Genomic DNA, 9,774 nt, shown 5'->3' on the forward strand with positions numbered 1-9,774 from the left:
AACTATGTGCATGGTTCTCTATTTCTCCAACCAGTCGCCAGGTGCCGCTTTATTGTTCTTGTTTGACGTTACCTATCTATTTGTACAGACGATCAGAGAGGCTGGTATTGTCCACTTGAAATTTGCCGTAAGTTTGCATTCAATGTGCAATTCGAAAATCAACCAAAGTATCAAAACTGCTGAGTGGATTTGATTATTACTAATCAAAGTGCACATTTTCGATTCAATAAAATGCGACGATGATGCAAAGCGTGCTAGAAATTCAGTGGGCAAAAGCAGTATTTGTAAACAACACCGCCAAATGCGAATGGTACAAAGTTCCGCTGCTTTATCAATTGATCACACGAATATGTATGTGCCTTTCCAGATTAATTTGGAACTCGACCAAACCGACCGAACGAACGGTGATATATATTTACATATACATTCGTTCAAACGATTGTGTTATCAGCTGTTTCGCCATGAACGGTTGTTGTTGTATTGCGTCGTGTGTGTCTCTGCTTCTTCTTCTTTTTCTGCGACGTGTTTTCTGGTTTAGAAGCGATAAGTGTTTTTTTTGTCCAGATTTCGATATTCAGCAAGTAAATCACCTACCACCTAGTTAATCAGCAACAACGAGGAAGACGACGACGACAACAACCACAGGAAAAAAATGCTGTTGTTCAAGTATTTGAATCTCGAATCTCGTACATGCTTCTTATAATCATCTGTTTTGTTTTTGTGTGACTATGTAAATGAGCGTGTCGCGCGCGTCAAAATGCCAAACAAAGCAGTTATAGCGTGTATGTGATAACGAGCCTCTTTACCGCACCAATCATGGATTACATTGATAATCGTGTGTGCCCCTGCCGTCGCATTCGGTGCTCGGTCGTTCATGTTTAGAAGAGGAGTGTGTAATACACACTCACATACCAATACGGATTGAACTAAGAAGGAAACAAATTACAGCGATTTCAAGCGACACTTACCGACCGATGGCAATTTACATCCCGGACAATTCGGTGTATGTGTAAAACATTGTTTTTCAATGATGCACACAAACACTCCACACACACACACAAAAACCATAACCATACAAACAACACGGAGAGTGTCAACAGGCACAAACAACGGGCTGTGAAGAGAGAAAAAAAAACGGTCTCAAACCAAAAACAAGACGCACTAAACAGGCGATACACACAGAAGTGAGAAGAGAGAAAAAAACACACATGGCAAAATTTCGCTCTGTATATAAGCCCATGATCCGTCCAACGCACCTCACATCGTTCAACGGACACAACCATTTCAGACCCATCTGAAAAAGGCACAGTGGATTATTATTTTCAAAGAATAAGAGAAATTCGTACGAAAAAGAAATTTTAAATCTGGCAAAGAGAGATTTTTGCAGAGCATTTACGTTTTTGTCGTTGACAACTAAACAACTAAATACTAAACACCAATTTTTTTAAACTCGAAAAAAAAACTAGAACACACAACCAACCACGATCCACTTTTTAAATGAATAGAATCGCTCAACGAAAAATTCTTAAATTTCGATTATATTCAAAGTGCGGATTTTGCGAACAATTTTTACACCGTCAAACGCGCCACCGGCAGTGAATGTGATACAATCGAATCAATTGCAGTGTGTAAAAACAAAACTGAAAATCGAGCGAAAATTTTCATTTGAATCGAATTGATATTCTATCAAAACGGCTTTCATCATTGTGAAAGCGACACAAAATTTACGCACTTTTGTTACATTTTGTGTCCGAGCTAAAAGTACTGCACCATCAACCGAAATCAAAATGCCAGAACTCATCGAAAAAGTTGCACCAACGTAAGTTTTCAATTTTTTTCAAGGTTTTTTTGGATTTTTCCGTAGATTTTGATATTTTAAAGGAGTTTCTACGGAGAAAACAGTTTTAAAAGATTTTTTTTTATTGAAATTCTTATTCTCGGTATGAAACTGGAGAGAAATCATTTTCAAAGATTTTCGGAAGATCAAAAAGGAAAGTTCCAAAATGTTCCAAAAAAATTTCAACAAAAAAATCAGAAAATCCAAAACAAAAAATTAATTTTCTAAAAATATTCTGAAAACATTCCGGAGAACTTTCGTCAGAATCGAATAATTCACTTATTGCAACGTTTTTTCGCATTTGTGTAATATTTTTGTTGTGAACATCAATTCGTGTAATTTCGCAATTTGTTTCTCGTGTTGCGTTTTTTTCTCCAAATTTCACAATTTTTCTTGACTTTTGAATTAATTCTTTCTTTGTAAAGATTCTTTACCTTCTTTACTGAAGAAAGAAATTCCATGGACAATCAGATAATCCGTATTGAATCTGGTCCGAAGTGAAATGAATCCGATCTGGAGTCAAACCTGGACGTTTTGCATTCTTCTTCATTTTTTCCATTTTTTGTTATTTTTTGCATTCAAAATAGCTTCAACGATCGCTGCACTTGAAATGTTGTCGTTAATGCTAATTCAATAATCTATTTCAATTCAAGTGCAATTTCACAATTTTGCCCATGGCTTTCGACTTACTTACCAAAGTGAGCAAAAAAAAGAAGCGTAAAATCAAAACATCCTCATTAAGTGCTCATTGTTCCCATGTAAACACATTTTATTTTTATGCTGTTTACAATTGGATCTAAAAATTGCGCACCAGTTTGTCTAGTTTAAATAAACAAAACACTGTAATTCCATGGTCGAAAACAGCATAAATGCGTTGCAGGCGAAAACTTTCAGCCAGTTCAGTGCGTGTTGTAGGGGCCAATGTTTGTGTTTGAGTAGCCGATGCTTGTGTTTGTTTTAATATGACCGAGCGTACGGTTGAATTTCATCATCCATCGAATGTTTTTTTTTTATCTGATGCAATATTTGATGTTTAAAGTGATATACACTTAAGACCATTCCGATATCTCGACCGGTGTTGAAAACAAATGACTGACTGATTGTAACTGAAATCTGACTTTAGTTAACTGATGAAAAAAATAATCGACTACGATGAAATATTAGCCAGTCGCCAAATTTGGGGCAATTTTGACTGCATTCAACTTGTGATTGCAGTTAACTATGATCAATGTTTTTGTACTGATTAATCACTTTTTAGCCAGTCGACTATATCCCAAAATATTCGATTGGCTGCTCAGTCAGAATATTTCTGTGCTTCGAAACTGTGTCCGCTTCGTCATAGGGCGGCAATCATGTGTTTCATCAATTTGATTAAAATTTTTGTTAACACTTTCTATTCTCAAATTTTAATCCTTAGGTCATATATGACGTCAAAATGTACAACAACCAGTAACGTTGGGCTGTACAATCACATTCGTGGCTTCCCGGTGTCAAACGGAGAGACGGGTGTTCTATCGCCAAAAGTGCGTGCATTCATTGAGCAATCGGTGATGTTGTGTCAACCGGAGCAAATCCATATTTGTGATGGCAGCAATCGAGAGTACAATATGCTATTGCGATTGTTGTACAGCCAAGGCACTATAACGCCATTGCCAAAGTATGAAAATTGTTGGTTGGCTCGTACAAATCCGGCCGATGTAGCTCGTGTCGAATCGAAGACATTTATTTGTACGCCACATCGTGAAGATTCAATTCCAACGGCTAAGGAGAATGTCGAAGGGAAATTGGGAAATTGGATTTCGGAAAAGGACATGGAAGCAGCAATGTTTAATCGATTCCCGGGCTGTATGAGAGGACGTACAATGTATGTGGTACCATTTTCAATGGGCCCAGTTGGATCATCACTTTCGAAAATTGGCATCGAAATCACCGACTCAGCTTATGTCGTTTGCTCAATGCGTATTATGACCCGAATGGGTCGTGCTGTTCTGAATTTACTGCGTGACAATAGCGATTTTGTCCGATGCCTACATTCGGTTGGCACACCAGCGAGCGGTAAAATTGAACAACCATCGTGGCCATGCGATCCCGAAAGAACCATCATTTTGCATAAGCCCGCTTCCAATGAAATCGTTTCGTATGGATCCGGCTATGGTGGCAATTCATTGTTGGGTAAAAAATGCTTCGCTCTACGCATTGGCAGCACCATTGCCAAGAAGGAAGGATGGCTGGCTGAGCATATGCTTATCTTGGGTATTACCAATCCTGAAGGAGAAAAACGATACATTGCTGCTGCATTCCCATCGGCGTGCGGCAAAACCAATTTGGCCATGCTTACACCATCGCTACCTGGGTACAAGGTTGAATGCATCGGTGACGATATCGCATGGATGAAATACGATGAAAAGGGTCAATTGCGTGCGATTAATCCCGAAAATGGCTTCTGTAAGTATTGACATTTTGAATATTTGGCAATTTTTACCCGTCTTACGGTTGATTTTGATGCGTAAAAATGGTTTCAGTTCATAAACCAAATAATTCAAAAATTGAAACCAAAATTTCGTAATAAAAACTTTTAATTTGATCGATTCTTGTTCATAAATTGACCGCAACAATCGTTTTTTGTTCAAAAACCTCAGAAAAAAAAGACAAAAACTAACAAACTCCCTTCAATTTTTCTCTCTTTCTCGAAATATTCTAGTTGGTGTTGCGCCAGGAACGTCAGATCAAACGAATCCAAATGCGATGAAGACCATTTTCAAGAATACACTTTTCACGAATGTTGCATCAACATCCGATGGTGGTGTATACTGGGAAGGAATGGAGAACACTTTAACGGACAATATCAGTGTAACCGATTGGTTGGGCAAGCCATGGATTCCAGGTGTATCAAAAACACCAGCAGCGCATCCGAATTCGCGATTTTGCACGCCAGCCGAACAGTGTCCAATCATCGACAAAGACTGGGAGAGTCCAGATGGTGTTCCAATCAGTGCCATTTTATTTGGTGGACGACGGCCGGCCGGCGTACCACTCGTATACGAGGCATTCTCTTGGCAACACGGTATATTCGTCGGTGCAACAATGCGCAGTGAAGCAACAGCCGCTGCCGAACACAAAGGCAAAATCATAATGAACGATCCATTCGCAATGCGTCCATTCTTCGGTTACAATTTCGGTTCATACCTTAAACACTGGCTAACGATGGAGGCACGAGCCAATGCACGTGGTGCTCAACCGCCAAAAATTTTCCACGTCAATTGGTTCCGAAAGGATGCCAACGGAAAATTCCTATGGCCTGGTTACGGTGAAAATATTCGTGTATTAGAATGGATTCTCAAGCGTATCAACAACGAACCATGCTACGAAAAAACGCCAATCGGCTACATTCCGTCAGAGAATAGCTTAAACACTGCACAACTCAAGAAAGACATCAATATTGACGAACTGTTCTCGATACCGAAAGTTTTCTGGCTCAAAGAGGCAGACGATATTAAACAATACTTTGATGAACAAGTTGGCGGTGATTTACCCGCTGAAATTGCTCATGAATTGAATGAATTGAAAAAACGCATCGGATATTCCGAATAAGGGGATCAATCGGCTGGATTGGATCATGTAGATTTACATAAAATCATCTAAATTTTTTTTTGTTATGAAAAAGAAACCAAAGTCTAAGTAATTTTAAGCAATCATCAATTTTAAGAAACAATTTTGTTTAGTTGAAATTTGAAGAAAGAGAAAAAAGTATGAAGAAATGCTTTAACCATTGATAATAAGTTTTTTTTTATTCATCCATAAGTTATCAATGTGCGCCAATCGGCTGCCTTTTCAAAAGATGCGTCCGACATAGAGATCAAGACTATATAAAAAAAACGCTATGATAGAGCCTAACAAATAAGACGAAACGAAACAAAGGAAAAAAAAAACATTGAAAACTTGGACTCTAGACCAACAGACTTTTACTGGTTTGCTCTGTTATCAGTCGGAGCCAATTAATTAATTCGCTTGCGAAACACAGATAACACGAATATCGAGTATATTAGCATTAATATTCAACACATTTTTAGTCGGTGTGTTTATATAAATTTTAAATTGAAAACTCCATGAAAACGAATCGATTGATTCCAAATAATGTAGAATCGAAAAATGGTGGGAAATAAAATGTTAAGTTCAGAAATGATTGAAAAAAAGAAGATTTTTTTGTTTTGTTGATCGATAAAATGTGTTTTGTTATTAGACGATAGATTCGTTGAATTTCAGCCGCAAATCATACATGGAGAGACATCTAACGCCATTCTACGTTAGTTGAGTTGACATTCGCTTGAGTCGGTTTGAGTTTATCAGTCAAGTGAACATCATCGCTGTTTAGTTGATGCCGGCTAAACGTTGTTTGTGCTATTCAAACTAACTGTCAGCCAGTCAAGTGCCAATACAACAAACAGTTCAATTGAGTTGCACTTTTCTAAACGAAAAACTGTTTTTGAAAAAAAGAACAAAAATAAATCAATCAGTTGTTGTTGTTTTTTTTCGTGTGGTGACGAATAAATTTGATCGAAAATCATGGAGGAATACGATGAAAATACGTCGGAGTTAAATCAGAGAGCTGTGTTTATGTGTCGGATTTGTTTGACACGAACAAATATCAGTGCGATTCAATGTGCCAATACACAAGTTCCACTTGCCACGAAAATCAGAGATGTGTATGGAATAGTAAGGTTTTTTTTCTGCTGTTTTATTGATTTTCTTACGCTAGCAGTGAAATCAAAGTTACTTTTTTTCATTCAACATTTCCAATAAGATTTTGATACGATTATCATTTTTTTTTCTGTCTTACAATTGGATTGCAGTGGAAATGACCGAAAATGATGTTTTATGCTGTTGCTTTGAGCCAGAAGTCATTGTTTTTCTGTGTACTGTACAAGCCAATAGAGAAATGATTATCATGTACAAAATTCAATCGTCGCATTTCGATTCAATTTGGAGCCATGTATGTGAGTGTGTGTTGCTACTGAAAACAATCACATATGTCACTGTCAAAACTGCTGAATTGTCTGCATAAGAAATAAATGGTTTATTAAACCATTGATTGTGATAAACATTCACACAATTCACGCGGTTGGTGGGCTCATTGTTTTTGAATAATTTGCCAACTGTAACAAAAACCATGCACAAATCGAACGTTTTTCATGAATACATATTTGGATATTGCAAATGAAACGGGCCAACCAAAATGAAGCAAATAAGAAATTATTCAAAAAAGCAAACATTTTTAGAAGATTTAATGCAAAAATGAACGTTTTCAATTCAAAATTCAATTTCTTACACATTCATGAGTCAAGATATTCTTCAATGGCTTCAATTTTCCGTGCTCGTGTGGAAATATTCTGACTGAGCACTGAGCAGCCAATCGATTATTTTGGGAAATAGTCGACTGGCTAAAAAGTGATTATTCTGTAAAAAAAACAATGATCACAGTTAACTGCAATCACAAGTTGACTGCAGTCAAATACGTCCCAAATTAAGCAACTGGCTAAAATTTAGTCGAATATTTTTTCATACAAATCATCTGCTCAGTTAACTAAAGTCGCTTATTAGATGATTTTAGTTACAGGTATTTGATTTGCACACTGGTGTTATTTGAATTCTTCCATTTTTGAAGCTCTGAGAATGTAAGCAAAGGGAAATAATGTCAACTGTTCTTTTTCATGATATTTCGATATGCTAAGCATGCATTTCTACAAATTTAATATGAAACATGATAACAACTAAGTCTCATACATCAGTTTTCATTTCGCCAATTGGTGCAAAGCAATTTTTTTAAAAATTTGGAATTTGGTTGTTGTTGAAGTTTTTGGTTTCGCCTTTTCTTATTTTCCTTTTTGAATCGACTATTCGAGACCTTATAAACCGTTGAAACGTCCATTTTTTTTATTTTCAGGATGTTGCTGATGATGACTTCATTTGTGACACATGTCATAGCTGGGTGGATTGTTTCTATGAATCCAAGCAAATGTGTAAGAAAGCCAGTACATTGATTGAACAATGTTTATCGACTGGTAAACTCCCTGAAAAACTTGAACATCCGAAAATTTCCCATGAACTTATTGAGGTAAACGAGTGAAAGTCAATTAGAGTCAAAAAAATAACCTAACATTTTCTTTTTTCAATTCTTTTCTCGTTACAAAACACATAGAGTCAAAAGCCATTCAAATGTGGTGTGTGTAACAAAAGCTATGCCAAAGAAGGATATCTCATCAATCATTTGCAAACAAGTCACTCGTTTTTCAAATGCAAACATTGCGATCGAGGATTCCAAACAAATGGATTATTGAATGTACACTACATTGAAGGTAAACAATTGGATATGAATTGGGTGAAAGGAATAGAAACAAAATTAAGATAAACTAAAATGTTTTTTCTCCACTTTCTCGGCAGAACATGGCATCGAAAGGCATTCTTGTCATCATTGTAATTTAACGTATGCAAGCCGACGTATTTTGACGGCCCACATTGATCACTCGCACAAAACACACTGTCCAACTGTAGATGAAAGCGAGTTAAACGAACAAAACGATGTGCAAAGCTTTGCGTCCGATGGCTTTGTCCCGTATTGCGGAGAACAATCAGACGTTGTGTCGCCAGATATTGTACCGGCCAGCCGAATAACAAATGCCAGATCGAATCGACGGAACATCATCGATGTGAACGCTGGAAATGGTACGGTTCAATCACCGATCAACCACACCACGGATGCCACAGCAACTGCTTCAGCCGTCGATAATGCACCTGATCAAATCGTCATTACACCGTCAAGCGACATTTCGACGAGCAAATCGATCACATTGGATACACCGCCACCGTCACCACCGCCACAACTGGATTGTCAAGTCGCAAATCTGGCCACAAACCGCACGCCCACAACATCCCACATACGAAGCAAACTGAAAACAACCAAGAAAAAAAAAACTGTCGTTCTCGTCAAGATTTCTCCAGATGAGATAGACCCAGAAATTCGAAAAGCAAACCCGAATTGCTGGTTTGCTAAAAGAAAGAAAAATTGATGAATTGTTGAAGATAATTTTAAACTCTCGCGAAAATTGAATTTGTGGCCAGCCATTCGTGCAAATATCGTAACTGACTAGTCAGTTGACCAATTCGGGATGAAAATGGATTAATTTGACTGAAAATTAAGTGCAATGCATAGTCATAGTTTACTGAAATTGTCTATGTATTGAAAATGGGCTACGAATCAACGTAAGCAAAACAAAAAATGTAATCGACTATAGTTAGTCAAGCAGTCAGCAACAAAATGGTTTGCTAATAGGGCCAACCGTGAGTCAATCGATTGACAATTTTTTTTTGTATTCGACTTTAGATATTTTTTTATAGATTTTGTGTAGGTTTTTTTATAAGGCGTTGAAGAATATGTCAAATTAGCAAATTTTACATCGAAAACCAATTGTAATTTGTGTGAAACAAATTGTCGGAAACAAATGTACCGATACTTAGGGCTTACAACGTTTTGTTGTATTTTTTTTCGTATAAATTTTTTTAGTTTCTCATCGATGAATGATAGAAATAATGTTCTTTGTCAATGTATCATTTTTATATCGACTCCTTAGTTGACCATCTTAATGATGATCGAATAGATTCTTGTTTGTTTCACGTGTTCAATTTGTAGCACCAACGAAATCGTTGAAATAAAATCGAGGCAAATTTATAGAATGGAAAAAAAATTGTTTTTTTTTCTTCACCAAGAAAAAGTTTTAAAATTTAAAGCGATAGATTCGTTGAAATGAATAAGTATGCGATATAAATTACCGTATACACCTTTCTCTCATTTCATCCAGCAACCATGAAACCGAAAAGTTTGTATAAACAACGAGCGCCATCTAACGTTATCACTATAGTTACCATAACCAAATCCAATAAAT

The 9,774-nt window shown here is 36.9% G+C and overlaps 2 protein-coding genes across 2 annotated transcripts; both read left to right on the plus strand.

Annotated features, from left to right (window-relative positions):
- Window positions 1–767: 767 nt before the first annotated feature.
- On the plus strand, window positions 768–6,030 carry LOC129573378 (phosphoenolpyruvate carboxykinase [GTP]). Its single transcript, XM_055453841.1, has 3 exons — window positions 768–1,819; window positions 3,255–4,282; window positions 4,539–6,030. The coding sequence occupies exons 1-3, from the start codon at window positions 1,788–1,790 to the stop codon at window positions 5,426–5,428; spliced, it is 1,950 nt and encodes a 649-aa protein (XP_055309816.1). The 5' UTR covers window positions 768–1,787; the 3' UTR covers window positions 5,429–6,030.
- Window positions 6,031–6,137: 107 nt separating this feature from the next.
- LOC129573379 (zinc finger protein 628-like) lies at window positions 6,138–9,576 on the plus strand. Its single transcript, XM_055453842.1, has 4 exons — window positions 6,138–6,550; window positions 7,779–7,949; window positions 8,034–8,190; window positions 8,276–9,576. Exons 1-4 carry the CDS (start codon window positions 6,401–6,403, stop codon window positions 8,899–8,901), a joined length of 1,104 nt encoding a protein of 367 aa, XP_055309817.1. The 5' UTR covers window positions 6,138–6,400; the 3' UTR covers window positions 8,902–9,576.
- Window positions 9,577–9,774: the final 198 nt, after the last annotated feature.

Source organism: Sitodiplosis mosellana, unplaced genomic scaffold, assembly GCF_009176505.1.
Source record: "Sitodiplosis mosellana isolate CC-2019 unplaced genomic scaffold, AAFC_SMos_1.0 Smas_scaffold_6062, whole genome shotgun sequence".
In the NCBI taxonomy this organism is placed as follows: domain Eukaryota; kingdom Metazoa; phylum Arthropoda; class Insecta; order Diptera; family Cecidomyiidae; genus Sitodiplosis; species Sitodiplosis mosellana.

Excerpts from the sequence above, each read along its gene's own strand:
- LOC129573378 (XM_055453841.1), top strand. The coding sequence starts at position 1,788 with ATGCCAGAACTCATCGAAAAAGTTGCACCAAC. Across the intron at positions 1,820-3,254 it reads ATCGAAAAAGTTGCACCAAC|GTCATATATGACGTCAAAAT; the intron begins GTAAGTTTTCAA and ends TTTAATCCTTAG. Across the intron at positions 4,283-4,538 it reads TAATCCCGAAAATGGCTTCT|TTGGTGTTGCGCCAGGAACG; the intron begins GTAAGTATTGAC and ends GAAATATTCTAG.
- LOC129573379 (XM_055453842.1), top strand. The coding sequence starts at position 6,401 with ATGGAGGAATACGATGAAAATACGTCGGAGTTAAATCAGAGAGCTGTG. Across the intron at positions 7,950-8,033 it reads TTTCCCATGAACTTATTGAG|AGTCAAAAGCCATTCAAATG; the intron begins GTAAACGAGTGA and ends CAAAACACATAG. Across the intron at positions 8,191-8,275 it reads GAATGTACACTACATTGAAG|AACATGGCATCGAAAGGCAT; the intron begins GTAAACAATTGG and ends CTTTCTCGGCAG.